Here is a 25,574-nt window from a genome sequence, read left to right on the forward strand (position 1 = left end):
GTTTTTACTTACTCAACATAAGAAGGTCTAACAGTATGCGAAACCCCCCTCAGAAGCGATTAATATGAGGCAAGCAGGACGGGTTTCATGTTCAATACATGTTTGAAGTCCAGGGCCTTTAGATTGCAAGTTCAAAACTGAATCCAAAGTGCTTATTGTAAAAATGCTCTTAGATTAAACAACAGTGAAACACTAGGACATTTCCATAAGCTGGAGGAAGCCTGATAACTTTCACATGTAGGCCGGGATTGGGCCTGATGAAGGGTATCATTTCAGAAAAAAAGCAGCGGACAGACGTAGCTGAATAACTCACTTAAAAAAAAAAGAATCAATCAGATAATCCAGTCAAACGGGGCTGAACAGAATGAGCACAAAACATTTCTGTGAGCAGATAAAAACCATGTGAAAGTTAGACATCTGAATGGAAACCAGCTTTGTGAAATAGGCCCAAAATCCAAAGCAAGACAAAGCTTTGCTTAGGCTGTGGAAGGCTCCACAAACCTTCAGTCAAACCCTTGAGAGGTGGCACTGATAGCCTTGGAACGACAGATTTGTGCATCAGTAATAGGATTTGCATTAGTAAATGTTAACATGAAGGGAAATGGTATTCTGAAGATCCACTTTCTGTGTACACTCTGCATGCACAGTTTGTCCCTACAGAAATCTGAGGGAGGGAGAGGCCGGGTACCAAGTAAAGCAGGGAGTATGGACCACAGATATGGAGGAGACATTCAGGGTGGAAGCATAGCCATATCAGGATGATCTAAATTTGCTATTTACCCCGCTGAGTGTGGACTGCCATCGATGGGATTTTTTAAATGACAGGAAGGAGACAAACAATACACAAAGACATAAGCAAAAAGAGAGGACATTGAGTTACAGTACGAAGAATTATGAATATATTGGCTACGAGTGAAAACCAAAGTCATGCAGTTAAAAAGAATAATTTTAGAAGGAGGAAATCATAGGCCTGGGTTGTGTCTATGTTGTATCCGAGATGAGTACCAAATAAGAGTTCAGTCATGGTGGAAAACCCATAACAGTAACAGAGACACGAGTAGTAACAGTGACTTGTTAAAACACAGAACTCGGTGGAAATGTTTAGCAGAGGACTGAATGATGGAAAGACGAACATAGTTTGATGTGAAAAGCATCGAGTGAAGATAGTTTATGTTTAATGTTGGACAGAGATTTGCTTTAATGCTGGACCATGTCCTCTAAGACAAGCTCTGCACCGCTGACAGCCACCCACTGTTCTGAAATGACAGGATACAGGATACATTCCTGCCTCAGTATCATCATAAAGGTTAACAGAAAGCAGGTTTATACTTATACTGAATCGCATACTACGTACTACACAGCCCCCACCATATATTTCTAAACGACTCCGGCTTTTTTCACTGCAAAAGAAGACATTAAAGACACCACACGACGACTTCAGTGACTTCAAGACTGTAGCGCAAGCAACAAACTATTTGTATTAAAGGAAAACTTCAGCCACAAAATCACCATTTGTATATCCGCCATGCTGTGTTACATTGAATTCGTGAAGACAACTTTGTTTTTCTCACATGATGCCTCAATGGATAACGGTGAACATATGATATACTGATGGACTGGGAACTGCTGTTTAACAGCTGTTTAATGGCAAAACATCGTCACATCAAGCAGTATAATACAAGTCTCATTTATCCAGCCGTATGTTCAGTGCTTCCCAAACACGTGCAATTTTTGCTGAAAAATGATTTAAAACTAAACTCAAACTTATCTATGCTCTCTTCAAAGTCAGGTTTTTTAGCAAAGATACATGTGTTCCATAGTACTGAGCAAACGGCTGGATAAATTACACTTGCATTATACTACACAAGCTGTGTTTGAGTTTTTGATATAGTTTTGCTATTGTTAAATTGAGTCCTAAATCAATCAATAAATCAATACATTTGTCATTTTCCATGGAGGAATGCAAGAAAAACAAAGTTCTCTTTCAGAATTCAAAGTAAAACGTTATGACTGTTTGATGTACAAAAGGCTCATTGTGAGCAAAGTATTCCTTTCATCAAAATTCACATTGTCAGCAATGTAATTTTGATTATTTCATCTACGAGGGCCACAAAAACTACTAACTAGGGACAGCTTCGAATGGACACTGACATTATACAGTTGTCATGGTTCAGCATTAGTTTAGTTAAGGTGAAGGGAAAGTTCTACTGAACTTCATGGGAGAAAACTGTCAAAAATATGATGCTCAGAGGACTAAGGAAGGGAAAAGAGGCAGAATATCAAAAAAATTTTTAAAAAAAGGCTTCTTTTCACTTACTTGAGCCTTCCTCTGTCACCATGCCAAGTCCTTCTGCTTTGTTCTGCCTCTCAAATGCATTCAAGTCCAAGACACTGGTGGGAGAAAACTCAACAGTAAAATAGAAGCACTTTATGTCGACACAGAACTTCCTTTAAGCAGTATAGATAATATAACAGTACCTGCAAGACTGCATCAGTCCTGAGAGACTCTTGAAAAAGCCTGCATCTCTTTTCTCTTTCAGGTAATCAAGCATTTTCTGGGATACGAGATGAAATGCATTAAACATCCTGCTATCAAAACAAAGTGCTACCCCAGTGTCGTCCCTGAACATGCCGTATATATATATTTTTACATATATATTTTTATTTATTTTTTTTTTTGGATGGATGGATGATAAAATAACAAATGTTACAGTTAATAGGAAAAAAGCAGATACATATATTTGGATATCTCATCCGTATAATCTGACCTGCTGAACTTGCACATTGCCTCCATTTAAGATGGCAATTCCCAGTTTGAGGGTGCAGGTCACCATGGGGCCCAGACGACCTGATTAGAAAGGAATAATGTCAGATAAAAGCTGTGAGTCAGCAACATGGAGGAGAGACTGACTGGTAATAAAGGCAACACATCAGAGGGTTCAGTGAATAATCTGTGTGCATACAATAAGGTTATATGTCTTGGTATCAAAACATTATCGCTGTCAAAATTATCATTTATCTTTTAATAAACACTTTCAATTGTTTGCCCTTAAAGTCAACTTTTCACCGTGGTATTGAAAATGGTATCGCCCTTTGATATTTTGTATGAAAGTTAGAAATCCCAGTATTGTGTCAACATTACAAAACATAAATTGTTTTTAGATTGAAGGCTACCTTTTTGTGTTTTGATTTCTCTGCAGTGAATAGTCTCATAAGTATTCATTGTTTTCCCCAGGATGTTTTTCTGTCAACGATGAAAAACCCCTCGGGGCATCCCAAGTAGCTCATCGAATGGAGTATGTACCGTTGAGGCTGAGCCCTCGCTGCAGCTGCCTGAGTTTGAGTGTGGCCTCTCTTTCCCTTCCCTCCTAATTATCAAATTAAGCTGTAAAATGCCCCAAAAATATTAAACAAACAAAACCAAACCAATGAAAAACCTCTTAAGTGCACTGGGCCTCTTGTGGAGCTAAAACTCTCTAGTGAACCTCAGGAAAATTACATTCTTGTGGGCCGGCATTGTTTAAAGGCAGGGTGATGCAGCACATCCTATAAGCAGGAGAGAATCTGATACATTAAGGCCTGCAAATCAAATAATCACTCACAGAAATATATTTTAAGTAATTATTAAAATAAAAAAGAACAAATGTCTGTTGACCCAAGAAGGACCTCCATTTCTGTGGATTACAGAAGTGACTGAACTGTCCAATAAGAGGCCACTATCGGCATTTAGCTTAAAACAGCAGAAAGGTAACAGAATAATTTCCTTTAAACTGCCTTCAAAATGTTGAGCCGTAGAAACGATAAGCTCGTCGTTACCTTTACTCGCACTGATCATTTGCAGCACCATCTCGGCGGCCCCACGGGCGTGCAGCCTCGCCTGCTGATACAGGATCTTCTGCTTTTCCATCTCCTTTTCCTGAGGAGCAACACACACACAGAGCAGTCATCATCAACACACATTTTACTGTACCTGTTTTGAATTCTTTGCAGGTAACAGAGTTTTGATAAAGTAAACTAAAATAGAGGACATTATTTTAAGTGTTTGACAGAACCACTCTTGAGAGGATCTCTGCCTGAATGAAAGCATACCTCAAAAGTCTTTTCTTTCCCTTCCTCCTCTTCTTCCTCCTCATCCTCTGCACAGCTCTGAAGACACAAAAGTCAACACTTAAAGCTCATATTTTCATGTTATTAACCAAAGTCTTACCAGAATTATTTATACTTCGAAAGAACTCAAAGGCCACTACCTTTGCCATCATGTCTGCATACGCAATATACAAAGGATCCTCTTCCAAGCAACTGAAACGGAGGGAAGTTATAAGTTAACAAGTATCAAAAATATATCAAATTGCTATACTTTATTCTCTGATACAATTCATTATGAGGAAAATTTCCAAAGCACACTGTAACATAGAGTCACTCTCGTGTTCAGTGATTTAACTCTCTTACCTTCTTTCTGTCAGAGCGTTGTGGCTGAAGTGGAGGATGAGTTGGTGGAGAGGGTCTGGCTGGATCTCAGCCACCTCCTCTTCCTCCTCCTCCACAATTTTCATCGGGGTTTTCTGCAGGAGTCCACAGGTGACAACAGTTAGCTCTGCCCAAGTCTTATCTGATCACTTATCATCCCTCTCATGAAATCTCTTGTTTTTCTTTTTTTAATCTTCACAAACTCACTGACAATTGTGCCCATTCACTCATTTGTCAAAAACACTGAAATGAGTCAGTAACATTCAACTAGCACCGGCATGCAGATGAAAGTTTGTCATGTCCTGGTGATCCGTGGAGAGGACAGGGCGAGGAAGTTAACAGTGGGTGATGAACAGCACTGGAACTAGTTGTCAAATACATGCATGTTACAGCAAACAGATGCAAGCAGTAAGCCATTTGGTGATAATGACTTTGAACATGAAGAATGACACTAACAGCCTCACAAAGAGAGACTATCACAGCTACACAAATCTCCACAAGTCCAGACGAATTTGACAGACTTGTACAATTAAACTAACACTAAAAATAATCCCCAACAAGTATGAATAATCCGATTTTTGAGCAACTATATCTAAGGCTGTACTTCTAGTTTCAGTGTCTTGATGAATTTGCGGCACATCTGCGCACAAAGGTCTAATATGAAATGTGATCTTCACATGACTACGCGAGCATGCCACTGACGTCACGGCCACAGGACGAACTATAACGTCACCTTCACACTCACGCTACAGACTTACAGAGTACAGCGAAAAGACAACTGATGGGTTGGATCCAGATCTGACAGCCAAACAGCTAGTGACTCCTAGTGAGAGTCCCTCCTTACCACTGCTGTCAGAAAGGCAAAGCCTGCTTTTCTAGAGCTGTGAGCGCCGGAGCTGGCCCTGTGTCTCCTTAGTTGGTCATGCAGCCTCTGACCCCTGACGGATCTCTGTTTGAAGGGTTTCGCACGCCTAGAGCGGGGGCCGCCCCTGGGTGCTTTTGGGCGGGTCCCCACCCGGGCGCGCTCCCAAGGCTCGACGGGCGCGGAGCTAAAGAAGCATTCGGCAGACAGGACTGGCAGAGGGGTGCCAACGCAGGGCACGCGCGGCAAGGGCAAGGCGAGCCCAGTACTTACTGCCAGATCCTGAACTAGCTTCTCCTCAAAGGAGTACTCCTCTGCCTCTATCCAAAGTCTCTGATAGGCCGGGATGAAGAGGTTGATAGCGCGATGCCTGGGGAGGGGGGAGGTGAGGGGAGTTGGGGAGGAATGGAGGGAAGTGGGGAGGGAGGTACAGTGGCATTAGGGTGGGTTCTGGTGAGTTTTTGGAGGAGACAGGAAGGAGAGATGTAGGGGGAGGAAGGGGTTACAGGAAGTGCATTTCAGGCAGGGTGGTGACTGGTCAATGTGGGACCCACTGGCTCTTCTGACTGGTCACGTTTGGTCTCTAAAATAACTGCAGTTACTTCCATCAGGTTGTAGAATTCATCAGAGGAGACATGCACACTTTAGGGGAGATGTGCAGTTTTCCAACAAATCAGTGCATTAACAACTTCTTTTCTTGCAATTATTAGATTTACATCACATGTTTTTCTTAAAGACGCACAGATGTGTTGTAAAACTGCACAACCTTTGGAAAATGTATGATGAAAAAAATTTATAAGTCATCATAAGAGCAGGTAGCAAAATAACATAAAACAACTTTTATACTGTATATTACTGTAATCAAGCAGACTTTCTAACCCAGGTGGCCAACTAATCAAAGTCAAAATTGTATTCAATAGATTTCTGTCTTTCTTCTTCTCTCCTTTCTTCATTCCTTCCTTCAGGGTACACCTGAAATGAGACAAAGGCATGCAGCTCGCAGTGTGTTCCCACTTTCCAAATAAGTTTGTTTCAGTCAATTCTTGGGCTCATTCTAGCTGACCAATCAGAATCAACAGTGCAGAAACAATTGGTTGCTAGGCAGAGATCGGTCCACGGCCTGGTGGATGAAGGGAGGGTTGAACAGATGAAGCATTCGCCCTGTAGTTTCACTTTACCGTCAGCAGGGAGAACAGGCGGTCAAAGCTGGAGGCTTTGAACGCCCTTTCCAGCCAAACCTCCCGATAGCCATTCAGGAAGTAATTATTATTTTTGTATCTGAGGGAGGATGAGGTAGTGTTATGCAAGAAAACAACACAGAGGAGAGAATGTCATTAGGGAGGTGATGAGGGATTTACATGGGCACACAATTAAGAAAAGAATTGCCCCACCCCCCACGACTACTTGGTGACTGTTTGTTATGTTCGGTTAGATTGAGACAAAGCAATGATTTAAACTTTTTTATTTTGTAGTTGTTTTTAAAACGTCATGTCAATATTTAAGTATTGACATTGTATATCAGTTCAACAAGTGTAACAGGTGTGAAAGAGACTAACCTGGGTAGATTGTAGAGTGGAGCCATGCGGAAACAAGCCACAACCGCACGCTTGCGCTGTTTGGAGAGCAGCTTATGCCACACCAACTTTTTATTTCTCAGAGGCTGCTCCACCTGAGGGACAGAGAAATAAAACTCAAAGACTTTCAATCATTATTTAAGCACTCATTTTTATTCTAATGGATAAAATTGTTTTCTAAAATTAACTTATTATCAATCAAGTGGTTATTCATGATTACTGCTATTCGTTATATTATTTAAATATTACTATTCATGTAATTGGCAAAGCAGAAAAATAACTTCATTTAAAGGGCCAATGTGTAAAATGGGTTGAAAACAGTGACATCAGTGGTCAAATTCTAGATTGCAGGGCTCACTCACTCACCCCTCCCGTCGGGTAAATGACGGCGGCCTCGTAGGGACAAAAAGCCTTGCACATGAGTTTTTGCGACGAGGTGAATATTTATTTAGAAATCTAAGCCATGTTACGATATTGTAATGAATCCCTCATGCGCAGGAGACCAGAGGAGCGTTCGGGAAAAAGGCCAGTTTATTTGAGCACTCCAAAAACTCTGGTAACACTCCAGGGGGTAAAAGAAACTGTCCCAAACTCTGACTCTTCTAGCATAACAGACACACTTCATACACACATAGGCTACTCGTTTACCATACCGAGTGGGGACCCCCCTCCCCTCTCTGCTCCGCCAACCTCCAGCCCGCACACTGACCGACAGCGTAGCCGGTAAACAGAGCTCAGCTGTTTATTTAGCCTAGCAATATCTCCGGGCTATAGTAGCTGCAATGGACGACTTTGAACGCGATTTCGAAGAGTTTCTTGTAGCGGACACAGACCCAGAGCCATACCTGTTTGAGCCGGAGCATACAGATGAGGAACTCCATGTGTTTGATGCTGAGCGGGCGAGAAGAGAGGCTGAATGCACAGAATGGGATTCGGTGCTACTGCTACCATCGTTGGGGAGATATATCATCAGGAGGAAAAGCGCCGCAGAGAGTGCATCACAAGGACTGAAGTTGCGTCTTCTTTTCCTCACAGATGACGTTTTGGGTTCATTCTCTCCTGTTGCGTGGTAAGTGTGGTCCATTCGCAAACTTTATAACTAAAAAAACTTTTCACTACTCTCTGTCGACGAACTACTAACACTCTCTGCTGTTTCCTCCTCCTTCCTTCCTTCCTTCCTTCCTTCCTTCCACTGTCTTCGTTGGTTCATTTATACACACGAAACGCGTTCTCTGGCTGGCTGGATTGTCCATTCGGTCTGCCGTACATACATGGCGACGCAAGATGGCGACCTCTCTAAAGCAAGGCCCTTGCTATATATATATATATATATATATATATATATATATATATATATATATATAAAAGCATAATTATAAGGCTACGAAAACCAAACGAATTTTATTTTATAGCGATTATACATACTACAACATACTAATGGGTAGAATATTCAGATTCAGATTGACAATAAACCATGCCAAATATTACACACTGGCCCTTTAAAATAACTTTATTTCAACCTCAATTCTCTCTAAATCTGCACCATGTTAGTCTGGAGGTTTAAATTCATGTCCTCACACACAGTCAATGATTAAAACTGATTAAAACTTCAGCTCAGTCAGAGAAAGCTCCGCTGAGTTCAGACTGTTATCTTACAGCACGGCTACACTCACAGATAACCAAGCCTCATACCTGCCTGTGATACACCATCAAACTATAAACCTTCTCTAGACAGGTGGGATCTGAGTGGAGTCCTGTGGGAATCAAAAAATGATCTGCTTGCTTTGCTGCAGTTCAGCTGGTAACAAGCGGTGCTACCTGCTAACAACAACCAACAAACTCCACAAATCCATTCAACAGCTCCACCATCCGCAGTCAGACACACACAGCTGCTTAATTACTGCCTAATTACAGCTCAAAGCTCATGCTAACGGTTGACGCTTCTCCAGTGTTTCCCAGTCTAGCCAAATGTCCTGGCACTGACTATTTACTTGCGTTTTCCAATCTGTTGCACCGAGATGCTCATGCTGCTCATACAGCATTTGGAAATAATTGCAAGCACAGCGATCCTGGGCTTTCTAGTTCAAAACATTTTTCTAATATGTTTCATAAAATAATGTATCATTCAGTTATCCTCTCAAGTTTGTTGAAGTACTTTTTTCAGTGGACCAAATTAGAAAATGGCTGATCTTCAAGGTATTCCAATACTTCAATTTCTGAATGCCAAATTTAAGTACTTGAAGCACCTTGTACCAACTCTGAATAAAGATACTATGTGCTTGGTACTGTATTATGTAAAATAAGTTATTGCTAGAAAAAAAACAACAACAAAAGACATTGCCATTATTAATTAATCTGTTAGTTTCTTTTTAAAATGTCTCTTTGAATTGCTTGATCTGTCTGACCAACAGTCCCAGACCACAAAATATTTTATTTATGATGATATAAAATGCAGAAAATCCTCACATTAGAGAAGATAAAACTCTGAATATTTGCTATTTTTCTTTATCTCCATCCTTTTCCTACTTAATGACATTTTAACAGCTGACAATCAACAGAATACCAATAGAAAAGTGTGTCCCCAATCTCCACTTGAAGGTACTGCTTTGTGTCACACGATATAGGCAACTCACATATTTAGAAAATGCTGCCTTTTGCACCCTTGTTAATAATTTATCACCTGGGTAGATGTATTTGTGATCTTCCTTTATGTTACTGTTGTCATGTGGGTATACATGAAGGACAGAACTGTGTTCCTACCTGCTCCAGGTGGAAGACTGCAGCTGAGATGCACTGCACTCTGTCCACTGAGTGTTCTACATTTGCGGGTTCCTCACTCTTCACCACCACGTCTTTGTAAAGGTTCAGCTGCCACTGGACAGCTGGGTCGTCAGACTATGACACAATAACCATCGAATCAATAAATAAACAGCAGCATTACACTTATACTTATATTACCTAAACTGCTCTTGCTGGTAACATTTCAACTAGAAAGCATCATCTCACCTTGTCCTGGAGGTGGAAATTTTGACGCAAGTGCTCCTTCACCTCATCATCTGTGTCTTTCTATGAAGGGAAAGCATATTCATAACAGAGAAAAAATGAAATGTTATTACGCTATTGCTATACTTCAAAGTAAATGGTCAGGGTGCTTACGTGCGTATAATGCTAATATACTGGACTACATTTGAAAAATATTTGTAATTCTATAAATATTGAATAAAGAAGAAATCTTATGTTAGCACAGGGCTTTAATTTGCATAAAGACAATGCTCTGCCTTAATTTTTTTGGCTCCTTTTGGATATCCTCTAACATAATGAAATAGAGACTGAAGTCTGTAATGCAAACAAGGGCTGCTGTGTTAAAAAAAAATGATATGGCTGAATATAAGGACAGCACAATAAGGGATAGAGTTCATGTTGGACCTTAAAACTGACCTTAAAATAATTAACGTTAGAACTATTCAGTTAGTTAGGATTTAGGTGGTCTAAAAGCCTTTGCACCAGGTCCTGGTTTTGTTGGCTTACCAGACTGTAACGTATCTTGGCAAGGGAGATGAGCTCCTGGTCTCCTGGGGTACACATGTTGAGGCCGATGGGCAGCATCTTTTTCAGGGCAGCTACGATCAGGGAGGTCTGGATGGAGTAATACTCGCCTCGACGGCGCTTGTGTTTCCTCTCCTGGTCCCCCCCTGACTACAGAGAGAAAATACATTACTCTATGATCATAAGACTGAACTCTGTGGCGGTTTAAGGTAGTCTAAACCTGTAGACTTTTGAATATAATCATCAAAAGCCAAACACACTGAAAGCGATATCTGACGCGTGTTAATGGATGCTCCCAGGCTTCAGGTTTGAAATGCCAACACTACAGAAGCAGGAATATTTTAGAAAAGGTGGCTATTTTGAGTATTCTTAACAAACACATTTTTTTCAAATTTGGCACTCCAATCAAATTTAGCCTCAAAATCTGAGATCCAATTTCCTAAGACTACGCTGTCAGGGGACAAAAACAGTGTTTTTCACCTCCAACCTTTTGATAAAGATAAATCACATACTAGGACCAGGAGTGCTTCAACATAAATCACTCAACAAGCAGAGTCCTTCAGGATCAAGAGCTTTTCTCCACTGTGAACGATCGTGTCAAAACACCCCAAGAGTGCAAATAAATAAAGTGACCAGCTCTGCCAAGACAAATAAACAACTCTCACAGTGACAGCTAGTTGAGCAGCTGCTAGAACAAACTCTGTCAACATCCAAATATATGACCCAACTTTACTAAGACAAATATCTGATAAAATGTCAGATGTTGTAAACCCTCCGTGTAAAGACCAATTTAAGAGGTTTGAATTCATGCAGGTGATTCGTCAAACATCTCACATCTACATATTCAGTGTGTTCTGCACGTGTCAGGGGATCTATTAAAAACACAGGCAAAGTGCTTAGAAGGACTTTTGCTTTCATTAGCAAAGTCTGTGAAATACAGTAGCAGGGAATGGAGCAGGGAATGGAGCACTTTGGGATCCCATCAGGTTGTGTTCAGCTTTTCCAGAGTGCTGACACAGTGAAGGGAGGAGCAGGAGAGGAGCAAGATAAGTCCAAATTAAACCCAGAGAGAACTAAGGTGTACTCTGCTCCATCTCCTGAGTTCGTGACAGGACAGATGTCTCACAGAATGAAAAGGTCAATTTCCAAAGAACAGACTTTTTCTTTAGAGGCCTAGTGAGTGACCTTGTCCTTACTGAGTAAATGTTACAGTATCTACAATTTTTAAAATCTTAAGGGGCTTAAATTCTGATTTTCGCTGTCTTAACTACTAAAATCATTAGACTAATATTAAGATCTGGAACATTTCTTGGCCAGACAATGCCATTTCTGGTGTACAGAGCTCATCTTATGACCCATATGAAGTTGAAGTAGACAGGAGATTAGTCAGTGATGATTCTTACTGTTCCCTTGTAAAAACTCAAGGAGAGAAATGACTCAGTGGTTGTTTCATTTCAGTGACTTCTTTAATATTTTAAAAGGTCAGTCAGTCTCTCAATACTTGTGAACTCCCCTGACATCTGTTGTAATCAGCCCAGCTATTCGTTTTTACTGAAGACATTTAAAAATATCTCATAAATATAAAGTTGCATCCCAAATAAAAACTTCAGTAATTTCCTTTAACAGCTGGAAACTGTAGTTGTAGCTAACAGCTAACAACTATGTAAAGTTTGCTGGCCTGTCTGCCTGTGCAGAGAGCAGCTGCGCACACGCCCCTTGAATCAGGTTGTGGGTTGCCAGGTTGAAGTGACAGATGGGTTAAAGTTGTATGTAGTGTGTGGGTTGTGCTTCAAAAATGATCTGGCAACTTGGGTGCAAATCAGACAAACATATAAAATTTATGGATCTGTGTATGTCCATTATTTATAAGGGCCAGGGTCATGCAATTTATATGAACTTCTTGGAAAGAACAACAGAAAAGGAGCTGGGAGATGGTCTACAAATATCAGGGAACCCCAGGAAACACGGGAATGTTTGCAGTAGGAATCAGTCAGATTCTGGTTTATTTTGCTTAGGATAGTCTGACACCTATTGACCAGTAACTAACCAGTTCATTTTTAAGGGCAAAAAAAAAAAACCCCAACACAAAATGATGTGAAAAACAAGAGGTTTTCTTCTTTTTTGGCTCCACTGACTCAGTGAGCTTTAGTGCTACCTTTCAAACCACTATCCATTTAGAGGTGGAGAAGTTTTAATGTTTTGTGTTGTAAATGTCTTTCCTAGTGCTCACTGCCCACCATCCAGTCTCCACTGGTTAGCTAACGTTAGCCTTGGCTGCTCTGCTCTGCTCTGTAATGCACACCACCTGGGCTGGGTGGGAGCTAAGTTAACTAGTGGCACAGATCATTCACAATAACAACGGGTAACACTTCCCTGGTGGCAGGATAATGTTTCTGCAGAAACATCATGGCTACCCTACGGTTTCCCCCATTGTAGCACCAGTGAGTAAGCAGATTCATTTTGGGCCATAAACTCCCTTGAGCATCACTGTTAACCACATTAGCAATGTCAGCACAGCTAGTGGTGCTAATATAAACTGGGATGACCTGGGGGGAGACTGGAGGGTGGGCAAAATGTTTCCACAGCAACAGTAGCCATGTTTCCATCAGCCTGTTTAGATGCGCATCTAGAAGTACCCGCATCGGAAAATTATGACGGAAACGCCAAAATTTGAATTAAAATCCCCTGATTTGCACAAACTAAAATAAGCTCGCTTTAGACGGGTTTTGGTTGATTCAAAAAAATACTGAATCGCAAAACGGGGGATGGAAACAGTTATGTTCGAATTAAGTCTGACGTAGCGCACCTCTCTCCATGGTAGGGATGGGTAACGATTTTCGAATTTCCGAATAGTCGTTTTATTTTGAAAAATCAATTTTTTAATGTGACTATTACTATTCGCTGTCTTATTTACCCCCTTTATTTGACATGCAATTCAGCTCCTAACCGCACGAGGGCAGTATAGGATTGCTACATCGACAAAATAAACGAAAATGAGGTGCAGTGCAAACTGTGAGGCAAAGCTTGCGTATCACAAGTCTACAACAAGTATGCACAGTCATTTGAGAGCGAGGCACGCAGGAGGCGGCAAGGGACCGTACGGCCGGGCTCAGCGGCACGACACGTCTGCAGCGTGAGTCCTGTAGCAGCCCCCCCCCTCCGTTAATCAATTACAGCGGCTCCACCGGCAACGGGAGCAGCGCGACAACCCCCGTCTGTCGCGCGACAACTCTCTATTTTACGCGGCTCTTCTATTTTTGTCACGCTACGCTCCCCTACGCGACCCTCCAGCAGATGGTGCACAATGTGTTTTTAAATGAGTAAACCATTATCAGAGGTGATATGTGATGATTTTTTTTCATGCATTTACCCATGTTTATCTGTGACATTGTGTAAGTGTCCGTGGTGGACATTTGAAAGCAAGTAGATGACAAACAGTACAGTAAACTTGTAGATAACTCAAATATATGTAATAACTTAGGTGGAAAATGCTTTAACATTTCATGCAGCCTACATGCAGCCTCTCGGCTCGGCAAACGGTAAACAACCCCGCTGGCTTCTCTATGTGTCGCTTCCGTACGCAGTCAGTGGAGCCCAAATTAATATGCCGCGACGCTACGCTGACGTGACGTAGGTTTGCAGCCGGTGGAGCCCGGCCGTAATGATGAATGGATCTCTGTGTGCGTGGCTCCGGGAGGGGAGGGGGGCGATCATTCGAAAAATTGTTGAATAGTTGCCATGATTTTCAAATAGTGTTTTTGCTTGTGCTGCCCATCCCTACTCCATGGTGATATCCACACTCCGGGTCAGGAAGGCGGTAATGCATTTACAAGCTGGTTGCCAACCGCCAGAAAACGTAGAAGAAGAATGCAAGACGTTTTGTTTCTGGTTCTGCGGAAAACTCGCACGAGTTCGTAGTTTTCACCAAAGTCCGTACATTTAATGGAAACACACAGGATTCGTATTTCTTTTAATGCGCATTTTCCAATGATTCAAATCACTTTTGGGTGGACACATAGCTAGTGTTGGGTTGAGGCAGCGTTACTAGCAGAGTTCAAAAGTGTGGCTCATTGATGAGTTTTTAAAAGTTTTAGAAAAAGTTTGAGCCCCACAGCACAGAGGAATAAGTTGAATCAGCCCGGCCGTAGCGGGGTCAGTTTAATGTTGGTTTTGGTCTTTTCATTGTTTTATTGGGTTGTTTTTTTTACATAAAGAACAAAACAGAATGTTAACATCCTTATCTTGTAATGTATTTTATCAAGTTAATCAGCAATATCTATACTTTTGTATTTACCTATATCACCTGCAATATCCATTGTATTTACCTTGGACATCTTCGCCTTGCCCTCACCGGTCAGGAAACCCAAGTTGTTGATCTCATTCTGAACCACAAAGTTTTGCTCCTCACGCTTAAAGTTCTGGGTTCACAGGGCAAAGACAAGAGGTCAAACAGCAAAGACATTTTATTAAATGTCATACTGTGATAAGACTACTAGACTGCATGGTAAGCCTTACGTGGGACTTGCACCAGAGGATGAAGATCTCAGCCACCATCCTGAAGAGCTGAGTGGAGTTTGCATCGGGCTCCTTCAGCCACCTGGACCTGGAATGGACAATGATTTGAAACAGGGAGGTTTTCTATAAAGTATCATTAAGTTGTGGTGCATCAGTGCAGGACAGGACAATATTAAAACTTAAACTAGAAATACAGGTGGATAAAGCTCAGGGACTACAGGAAAATATTCACGCTGTTCAAAACTGAACAAACTAATGTTAACACATCAAAAACTTGAAATAAAAACTAATCTTTTTTGCCAATACTGTACCTGTTGTTGTCCACATAACGGATAAGCATGGGGTAGAAGGCGTAGAGGTCTCTGCAGAGCACAGCGAACTCATCTAGGATTTGCAGCTCGGCCTCCTGGTTGTCACTTTTACCGTCTGCCTTCAGCAGCTCCTCTTCAGCCACAACCTTCGTTTGCAGCACATCAATTCATTAATATGGTCCTCACACACAACCCCTTCCAACTCAACGGTAATAATCTCCTGTCTGTATGTTCTCTCAATACGTGACAGAGATATTTTTACTCTCGGTAGATGATGTGACTGAATATAATGTTCTTGTGCTAGCTCCTCCGACTACTCACAGCTCAATATATACAGTACAGCTTCAGCAGCTTATGATGGAGTCAGCAAAAAAATCTACTTTAACCACAGGTGTCACTGAGCAGTGGGTACAATGTGCTGCTGTAATACCATGTACAGTATATTTAAGGCTCTCACCTTCACTGTCTTCTTCTTCAGTTTGTCCAGTGTCGGTAGGAAGTGGGTTCTCAGCAGATCTGCTCCAGCCTTGCAGATGATTGGCTGAGAGTAGACTGGAGACAGAGACAATGGAAAATATACAGTATATCCTGGACACGGGCAACTGAGAAACTGATGCTCTTAGGAGTGCATCAGGCTTCTGGAAGGATTTGCACCTAAACTTTGAAGAACACAGGGACTAGCCCTGGATATTATTGTCAGAGCTGTCAAACTTTAGCACTTTATAACAGCAGTTTTAGAAAAACCAAAAGTTTTCAAGTTAGATCAGCCAATGCAGGTTTTCACCCTTGTATCTGAAAATAGAACAGTACTAAAAACAGGAGATAATACTCGAAAATAGTCCCCCTCCAGACACGTTTTAAAGCATGTAAAAAACATATAACAAAAATCCACAAATGGGCCAGCAACAGATCTCTTTTTACAGCACTAAAACAACATGTGGAAATAGGTCTGGCTATGGGAGACTAACGCTAAGTTGACTGCTGAAAGAGCAGCGCAAATCAAGACGGCTTGCGTTAGTGTTAGAGGAAACATCAGAGAGATTCAGCCATACATGTGTATAGACTTCGCCCCCTTCAGCAGAGGAATGTGAAAACACCTCTCTAGTGACAAACTTTGATACAAGTCAGTGTTGGCAAAGTCATTCATTTCAGGGGATGTAAACATAGGAAAATATAGTTGTAAATTGGATGGGGACATTACATGTAGGTCACAGTGGGAATTTTCCCTGTGTCTAATACATTGTTTGTAAACGTGTTGGAAACACAATATTCAAATGTGGTTTTAAAATGTAAAAGTGCCTCAGGCTATGTGCCCCCACAGCAGCCAATTATGTTTATCTGGCCTTTCCTGAACTCCCACTGAGGAATGTGCCCTGCAAATGCAAATGTTCTACAATAATTAAATGAAGGTTCCCACATGGATTTACTCAATTAAAATAACTTTTCAGAGTGTTTTATTATTATGCTGAAGTTTGACCTTAAATTTGACTCTTTCAATGTTTGTTTTTGAAGAGAAAGTGGATGAGCAGGGAAGTTTCTGCCTCTGTTGAGACCTGAACTCACCACCTAATGAAATGTGAATGCATACTCCCATGTGGCAATGTCTTTGCAAGTCTGGAAAAAAACTTTCTCCAACAGCCTTGTGTGTGGTACATACCTGCAATCCTTTTCATCCAGGGGGCGTCATCGATGCCCAGGTTGTTGTTGAGGATCTTGAGGATGTTTCCCAAGATGATGCTGAGGTGTTCAGAAGTCACCATAGTGCAGCAGTGGGCATCTGGAGGTGAATTCTCCGGACCTTTCTCCCACCAGTAGGACAGATAGTTACAAAGCATGGGGAGGATCACCTCAATGACCTGCAGGAGACAGGCTGAATGTCAAATGTCTGGTGACGTACATCTCAGTCATTTAAAATATACACTAATCATTTCTGATAGGAGCTTTTCAATCCAGTATCACACAAAACAATGTCCAACAATAGTACTCATATTGGGTATGTATGCATGGTATGCAATTTAAGACACAGCCATAGTCCCTAAGCTCTATTAACACTGGATCCTACCTATAATGCAACTCATTAGCATACAAGTGGTGACCATGTTGTTGTGGAACTAAACACCTAAAAAATGCAGCTTTCTGTAAACATTTAAATTTCCCATCAGCCCCTCAGACCTGTGGCATTTCACTGTAGCGAGCACCAGACTCTGACACATCGCTGACATCTTTCAGCAGTCTGTCAAGGCGCGGCAACTCCGGACACATCTCCTCCACTGTGTCCGGCATACTCAGGACTAGAATGGAAAAACAACAAGAAGAAATTTTTAAAATTCTTAGATGACGCAAAATACTTCAAGAATCTCAAAACAGGAATGTCAGAGCATTGTAAATAAATGTGATGGTGATCAAAATGAAAAGGAGGATCAGGTGGACACTCACTGGCTCTCTCTCTTGGGGTCTTGGTGTTGAAGACAGAGAGTGGGTTGTGGGCGTTTAAGTGGGGCTCCAGGAACGCCACAGGCATGGCTGCCACCAGAGTTGCCAGGCTCTCCCCTATTGCTGGAAGATGCCTGCAGATCAACATGTACATTCATGGAGTGTAATATGAGAAAATGCACACCAAAGATAAATATTTGCAACATACAACATAACAAGTCTTTAACCGAAACATTTTTGGGGTTTTTGTTACGACAAATCTCAACACTTGATCCACTGGGCTCTCAGTACACTGAGACTTCACAGAGCACCACGTTGTATCAGGATTAATTTAGTCCAGACAGCTAAGGTAAGGTTGTGGTCAAACTTTATCACTGATTATTTCACAGCTTGAGTCAGCTCAAGGTGAGAAACTTTCTTTTCCACAACAGTTCTGGGAGGTTTTATTGCTGTGTAACAGCCAGTCAGGGAATAACGCCACAGAGTCGTGGTTTTAATGAAAGACATTTCACAGCACAAAGTGTTTCTGTTGTGTCGTCTCACTGGGCCGTGAAATCTTTTTTCACTTTATTGATTCTCATTAAATATGATCCTTGTCTTGTCTGGCCAAAGTCAAAACCTCTGCCTTCATTTTGTTACACATACTGTATCACATTAACTGTGGCACACATAAGACACTTTTTAATTGAGAGTACACAAGGCACTGCAAATCCTCCTGAAATTGCTGAGGACATCTGTCACAAATATGAGTTAATCAAAAAACTTAACAGCCATATCCTAATTAACAGTGACAAGCATAATGTAGTTTATACATTTCTATTTCACAGTTCCTTGATAAGAATTCTCACAGATGATAAAAATATTATAGCAAGCATTAATAGTTACCGAGGAGTCTTAAACTTAATGGTCAAATATACGGTGCTGCTCATGTGTAGAGTCAGAAGCAATTTTACACCCTGTTGCACGGTTTGGGAAAGGCTTGGCCTCCTACCTTTCCACAAAGATGTTCTTTCCTGTTCCCAGAGAGTACAAACAGGTAAGGAATCTGTAGCAGGACAGCTGGACATCATCCACTGAAACAAACAAAAACATTCATCTAGCGCACATCAAACGAAAGATAGAACGATGCAAATACTTGTGAAGCTAGTGGTGCTACATGACCAGAGAAAACAGAGAAAAAGAGTTGTGGCATTTGCTTTTGCTCAAGGGGTAGAAAACCTATAACTATCAGAATGCACTGCACCATACCGGACCAATAAATGCTCCTGATGGCAAGTTACGTAATGTGAACTCGTCCATGTGACACAATGGCAGCTAGATGGTAACGAACGCACTAGTATTACGATGAAACAGTAAGCTAAATATGTTTTTGTAAACATCTGAGGTGAGAAAATGGCAGTGCAGTGTCTGTGGTGGCAGCATGGGTGGCAGGCAATACGAAAATGCACAAGTACAGCCTGTGGATTAAGCAACAGCTCAGGTAAGACAGCGAAGCTCCGCCGGATGAGTATGAGTATTTTATTATGTGTGCGTTTTTAATGTATTATTCCTGTTTGTTTTCTATTTAAAAGGCAATAAAAATAAAGTAAAAGAAAAAAACTGAAAATGGTGTGGAAGCATTAACTCACACAGAAGGTCCACTCCAAACCCATATGTTGTGATGTGCTCAAACAGGGCGGTGAGGATGGGCAGCAGTGCCACGGTCACATAGTTGATGCTCTGGGTGACGCTCTTCATCTGGGCACGGGACTGCATGAACTTCCCCAGTTTAAGCATCTCCAGCAGCTTCTCCAGGTCCTCTGCTGCGTTCTCAAAGAAAGTCCGAACCCCGGCTTTGACGAGCTCTGAGCCGGATTTCATCACCGTTCTGAGCGAGGGGGGAAAGGGACACAAGAGCTGATGAGCACACACGAGACAAACGCTAATTGTCTTCTTGATGGAACAGCGTGCACATACTGTACAGACAACAGTGTGTTTTTACCTTGTGTCAAGTGAGTGGGTGAGGATGTGCAGACAGCTCACCATCATGGCAGAGTCACTTCCTGAGAGAGAAACATTTATAGTAGATGTGGAGAGATACTCACAGCAAACAGGCACACGAGGATACAGACTGAGGCAATGCCAACCTTACCAAAGAGAGAAATCCTGTGTCTGACAAGAGCTGCCAGCTTACAGAACAAGCTGGAAAAGAAAGATGGTAAGAACAGAAGTGAACAAAAAGCGTCAGAGAGAACAAAGAGCTGGAAAAAAAAGCGAAGTAAGCAGGGAAATAAGAAAAAGTCTGACGAAAATATGAAAGAGAAATTCTGCTCTCTTCTCACTGAGATTAAAGGGAGGACTGCAAGGCAAACCCCTCTAAACAGCAAAAACCTGACAACAGAAATACTGATTACACAGATTGTATATTGCTTCGACACAGTACCTGGTGACCATCTCCTTCTCTTTGTTGGAGGCACAGCCACAGCTGCTCAGGTTCTTGCTGGGTGTGGACAGGAAGTAGAGATGGTGGTTCTTAAAAGTTTGATCTATCACAGGAAGCAACACCTGGAGAGAAGAAACTGAGGTATGAGACTAAAACTATGAGCCTATTTAAAACTATTTAAAAGTAAATTCAACATCATATCAGTGTTCCAGACCTTAGCAAAGAACTTGATTTCCTGGTCATGAGGTGATTTGTCTGTCTTCCCACTGGTGGCCATAGCCTCTGGATTAACAACAACATTGAGTGGCGAGGTCAGCATCACAAAGGGTTCCGAATCAATGTAATGCATCTCTCAGTGCCCAAATTACCTGTGTTTAAAATGCCACACACTTACCAAGATGAGCGATGAACTCCTGGGCAGAGTCAACGTACTTCAGCAGCCTTTTGAGGAACTTGTAGGAAAAACGTTTCTCCATGGATGATGAGTCCTGCTCCATGTCCTTCAGACCTCTGTCAGATGAAACAATTACAATTAGGTTTAAAACTACGCTGGCTGTTGTGACATTATGCTTATTCCTTTTTTACATATGTCTTCAATGAAGGATGAATTGGAATAAGAGGAGGTAAACCTTATGATGGCGTAGCCGCTGATTTGCAGAAACTTGAAGAGCTCCTGGGCCTTCTCTCTGTCTCTGTACTTCTCCTTAGCAGTCAGGGTATCATAGGGAACCAGCAGCGGGTGGGTCCCTCCTCCTTGGTCGGTCAATCAAACTCAAAAATCATTTCAAATGCATTTTACACAAATAACAGGTCAGAATTAGCCCAGGGCAAGTGTATTTTTAAAATGTACGTTTACGCACCTTTGCTGACGAGTTCAGTCTTCTTCTTCTTGGCCCAGATGTTGTGGTAGTTTTCTGCAACCACCTCCACCATGCCCTGCAGACACATTTTATCATATCCGAGCATTTTGGTTTCGAGTTACACAGACAATTCTCAAACTGAGATTGGAGCTTATGTACAAACTTCCTAGAACAGTGATCATATCATCATTATAACAACATTATAAAGAGTTGAACACAAACTAACCTGTAACTCTCTCGACAATGTGACATTGTGTAAATCCACTGGAGCAGGACTGAATCCATTACTCTACAAAGACAGATAGAGACAACAGAAGCACAAAACCAGATTTGAATATTCAAAACGATGATCTAATTTAGTTACTCAACAATATTTCTCTATAAATCAATGTGTAATTTACTTCCTTTTGCCATCCGAGAAATTACATCTGTGATTCTGTTCATGTCTGACTTAAAGCTTTTACATTTGAAGTTCTAAACATTTTGGTAGCTCTTCCCTGGAAAAATATTCTGGTGTTTAGGAAGTGATATGTGTTGTGTCTGGTTTGGCTACACTAAACAAGAGCACTGACACAAGACATGGCTGCACAGACAGAAGAGAAAATCAAAACTGATGTTGCAGTACTAAGTTTAAAGGTGTGTGTGTGTGTGTGTGTGTGTGTGTGTGTGTGTGTGGTGATGTATTTATCTGCAGAGACTTTGCCCTCCACCTGTATTTTCTGATTTTCTTCTTACATTGCTGTGGTCAGGACATTTATGGGCGTGTAGCCCCCAGCTAAAAAAACAGCGTGCAGGTGAGGTCAGGGTTTTATAAAAATACACCCATCAGGTAGTAGCAGCACACATTCAAGAGGAAGCTACAAAAATCAGACACAGTGCCAAAAAAAAACACAATTATAAGAAACAAGAGTGAATCTAGGGTTGGCTGTCATGTTTAAGATATTAACTTAATTATTAGATTATATATTTTGGGTGGGGCAACACGATGGTTTGAGTTGAAGGTGTGAGAAAGAATAGTATCAGTAACATTGTTAACACTGTGCTACATTACAGAGAAATACAAAACCGTACTAATGAACCTTCATTAATATAGGCCTATATTTTATCTACAAGTGCACGTCACACACTGAGCGAGCCGCCTGTTAATGACGCCGTGGGCAAAGCAGTAATGATTGTGCTAAGTGGCTAATGGGCATGTAGCTACTGACAAGTTTCAGATGATACGTCATGTTTGTAGTCGACCAATGAAGATGAGTTTACATATCACCTTGGGTTTGTCCTTCACCTTCTCAAAATGATCCCACACTTTGGATTTCCTGCCCGACATGTTATTAACTAGCCTGTGTGTTAACCACAGGTACCAGCCCTGGAAATTAACCTGACTCCTGTCTGATTGCTGAGCGCTGTCCTTTCAAGCTAAATTCCCACATGGTACAGTAGGGCTGTCAACGAATATTCTAAATTCGAATTTGGGAAAAAAAAAAAAAAAAAAAAAAAACACGGACCTTCGAATGTGAAAATTGATATTCGATTGTGGAGAGGAAAAAAACACCACCGCAGCTGTCCTCTTTGCGAGTGGGCGTTGGCCTGGGCCGCTGCATTGAAAGCACTGCATAAGGAGGGGCGAGCGAGAGGTCCGCGGTCGTTTATAACGTAATGTTATAGATAATTGTTTTATGTGTTTTAATGTGTAGGTATGTAAATGTTTTCAAAGACGTTTATGTTGAAATAAAAATACCTACAAGTAGTTATGTTTCCTTGTATTAATACATATACTTGTATTAGTTTGCCCTCTTGTGGACATAATGCGAAAAAAAAAATAAAAATTTGAATGGTTCGAACCTATGAGTTATTTTTAGAAGGAATATTCGAACGTCATTTTTGAGCAATTTTGACAGCCCTATGGTACAGTCATATAGGTTTTGATTTATTTAGACAAGATGCAGCACCTAATAGAGTTCATGTTTGTTTGTTTTTTTCTCTCTGCGACTAAGCAACCAATGAAATGTTGCCAACTAATGACCTTTTGGTCGACTAACCTTTGGTCGACTATTAGGGGGCAGCCCTACCTTTTACAATGAGTCAAATGTAAATGTTAAGTTGTCTATACCGTAGACAGTTTTCCATGCTTTTTCCTTTGCTTTGTCGACTTAAAACTGCAGCAGCTTTTTCTTAGTCCCAAACAATATTCCTGCTTTTCAGTATTCATGTTGCCCAATAACTTTAATATGTGAGAGAAAAAAAAAAAAAAAAAAAAAGCATTTGTGTGATAAATGAAGCAAGACGTGAAAGTGATACAAGCCATTAGCTTTGCTGCCTTGTGCCCATTAGTCTTGCAGGGCAAGGGAGTGGCCCTCCCTTTTAATTTTTCAATGGGGCCCTGTTATAAATTATCTCTGCAAACAAAGTGCAAAAACATCACAGCAAAAGCTGAGGCTGCTGAACAGAGAGGACAAAGTCAACTTTAAAAGGGGATACTTGTGAATTTATGTAAGTTTGTGAGATAGTAAATAAGTATCACAAAGGAAACATTATTCTCTAATCGTGATGAAAAGTAATCACACAATAAGTGGATCATACATCAGGATGTTACCTGAGACTCAGAGGTCTTTCGTTGTTTTTCACTCTCTCGTTGCTGGAACATGGCTTCTCCCTCCTTGGTCCTCTCAATGTTCCAGCCCATAGACAGCATGCTCTTCAGAGACTCCCTCACTGGCCAGCGGTATGTTTCTCTCTCCTGCATATTGAACACACAAAAGTCTGTTAGACACTGTTTGGCTAAACATCTTATGGAGGACTGTGTCTCCACCAAACGTGACAGGAGTGGAAGTCATATGAATACATTTGATCAGCTCATGAAACAATTAAATTTTTTTAAGGATGTTCATTTCTAGTTTATTTTCCTATTGGAATTTTATGTTAAAGAATGAAGTTCACCTTGACTTAATAAATTACCTTTTCATCCCTACATTGATTAAAGTCAATAAAAGAAATCATTTGCCTTCCTTAGACTTATAAAACCATGTTTTTTTTGTATTTGACCAGTTCCCTTCTTTCACAGTCAAGTTTTCAAGTTGGCAAACCATAAATTTTGTACCAGTCTGGCCTTAAAACAACTACCACCATCATTTCTGTCTTCATAATAGCTTTGCCATTAAGAGAGGTTCTTCTTACAGCTAAATCTACCTGTAAATGTTGGTCAAGACAAGATTTCTTTCACTATGTTTCAAACACAATTAGCAGTAGGACAATGCTTTCTCCAGCAGCAGCTGTGTGTGCATGTACCTTTTCACTCAGCCCTTTGTAAGGCTTCAGCAGCGGATGAGTTTTGGCCTGCTCATCCAAGCTGTCTCCATGTTTCCAACCTGCTGACACCTACAACAATAGTTTATTGTACACTGTGTAGTATACTGCATTTCAGGTATACAAACTCAGTAGTATAAATTCTATATTGTGAGTTGTAGGAGTGTAGGATACAAATTAAAAAAACAAAAACAAAATAAAATATAATTAAATAATCTATTTATGTTATATGTTATAAATTAAATGTTAGTACGAGGGAGGAAAACACTGCAACCATATGCACAGGGACTAACCTTCTCTGAGGACCACTTGTCATGGGAATGCTCTGCATATTTGTTGGCAATGTACTCAAGTTTTTCAGGAAGGGAGATACTAGAGAGTGGAGATAATGTTTAAATATTTATTGTTATTTCAAAGTCAATTCTGCTTGTATAATGAGCAGGTAAAATCTTTGACGACAAACACTCAAGGTATACACACAGATTTTAATTAAATTGACAGAGCTAATATTGGCAAAACAGCAAATCAGTTTTAGATATTAGATTAATTTCAACCACGTGCCTAATATATCTTCAAAAAATAAAGAAATAAATGCATTTTCAACTCACTTGGCAGTGTTGATGGGTTTGGGATCAAAGTTGCCCTGTGCGTCCACTGATGTCTGTTTCTCCAGTGTTGCTCCAAGAGTGGCATCAATAAAGTCTGGAGGCAAGGCTCCAGCAATGGCACACAGGCATGACATGGCCATTTTGAAAAGGTCAGGATCGTACTTCTGCAGAAGAGGCAGATATAGCAGAATGAGGGCATGTCTGCATTAGCTATTAGATGGACAGACTGAGTACAGAAAAATAAGAGGAGGCAGAGTGAAACACAGAGGGCTGGAAAAGTCTGCACCAAGCAATGTCTCGTCACTGACTGATAAATGATTCATCTGTTTTGGCTTCACCTCGGCTGCTCTGCTCACAAGCACTTCATTGAGCTTTCATTTCACTACCTCTGACTATGGAGAACTTTTCTCTCACGAGGGCCACACTCAGGTATTGAAAACTCAAGCTTTTTCTGAAAACAGAATATAAAAAAAAGCAGCAAACTGAGGAAATCTTGATGAGAGCAAACACCACTAGACTACTAAACATTTTGTTATGCTACAGAGAAGGATTGAGGGAAAATATTGCCTCGCCTCTCTATACTGATTTATTCTCAGAGATAGAAAATGAGCAAGAGGGAGATAGATAAAGAAAATACAGAAAGGTAATACAGCTTTCCGAAACCATAAATTAT

The 25,574-nt window shown here is 41.0% G+C and overlaps 1 protein-coding gene across 4 annotated transcripts in view; it reads right to left on the reverse strand.

Annotated features, from left to right (window-relative positions):
- The window catches only part of ryr3 (ryanodine receptor 3), a 157,660-nt gene that overhangs the window by 24,844 nt on the left and 107,242 nt on the right, over nt 1-25,574 (reverse strand). For 2 of the 4 annotated variants that reach the window (XM_049589530.1, XM_049589528.1), the window contains 34 exons: nt 24,902-25,065; nt 24,587-24,665; nt 24,276-24,365; nt 23,584-23,727; nt 21,217-21,279; nt 20,991-21,066; nt 20,760-20,883; nt 20,525-20,640; nt 20,345-20,412; nt 20,131-20,252; nt 19,840-19,889; nt 19,690-19,750; nt 19,337-19,575; nt 18,700-18,781; nt 17,712-17,842; nt 17,448-17,566; nt 16,933-17,131; nt 15,733-15,827; nt 15,276-15,421; nt 14,965-15,052; nt 14,775-14,867; nt 10,432-10,599; nt 9,910-9,969; nt 9,664-9,798; nt 6,886-6,998; nt 5,603-5,699; nt 4,450-4,562; nt 4,248-4,299; nt 4,090-4,146; nt 3,817-3,916; nt 2,769-2,848; nt 2,479-2,555; nt 2,318-2,391; nt 781-795 (listed from right to left, as the gene is read on the reverse strand). In XM_049589530.1, the coding sequence (XP_049445487.1) occupies nt 781-795; nt 2,318-2,391; nt 2,479-2,555; nt 2,769-2,848; nt 3,817-3,916; nt 4,090-4,146; nt 4,248-4,299; nt 4,450-4,562; nt 5,603-5,699; nt 6,886-6,998; nt 9,664-9,798; nt 9,910-9,969; nt 10,432-10,599; nt 14,775-14,867; nt 14,965-15,052; nt 15,276-15,421; nt 15,733-15,827; nt 16,933-17,131; nt 17,448-17,566; nt 17,712-17,842; nt 18,700-18,781; nt 19,337-19,575; nt 19,690-19,750; nt 19,840-19,889; nt 20,131-20,252; nt 20,345-20,412; nt 20,525-20,640; nt 20,760-20,883; nt 20,991-21,066; nt 21,217-21,279; nt 23,584-23,727; nt 24,276-24,365; nt 24,587-24,665; nt 24,902-25,065 (3,490 nt within the window). The remainder of the gene's footprint in view (nt 1-780; nt 796-2,317; nt 2,392-2,478; nt 2,556-2,768; nt 2,849-3,816; nt 3,917-4,089; nt 4,147-4,247; nt 4,300-4,449; nt 4,563-5,602; nt 5,700-6,885; nt 6,999-9,663; nt 9,799-9,909; nt 9,970-10,431; nt 10,600-14,774; nt 14,868-14,964; nt 15,053-15,275; nt 15,422-15,732; nt 15,828-16,932; nt 17,132-17,447; nt 17,567-17,711; nt 17,843-18,699; nt 18,782-19,336; nt 19,576-19,689; nt 19,751-19,839; nt 19,890-20,130; nt 20,253-20,344; nt 20,413-20,524; nt 20,641-20,759; nt 20,884-20,990; nt 21,067-21,216; nt 21,280-23,583; nt 23,728-24,275; nt 24,366-24,586; nt 24,666-24,901; nt 25,066-25,574) is intronic. The other 2 variants (XM_049589531.1, XM_049589529.1) reach the window with 1 other exon arrangement.

Source organism: Epinephelus fuscoguttatus, linkage group LG11 (assembly GCF_011397635.1).
Source record: "Epinephelus fuscoguttatus linkage group LG11, E.fuscoguttatus.final_Chr_v1".
Taxonomy (NCBI): domain Eukaryota; kingdom Metazoa; phylum Chordata; class Actinopteri; order Perciformes; family Serranidae; genus Epinephelus; species Epinephelus fuscoguttatus.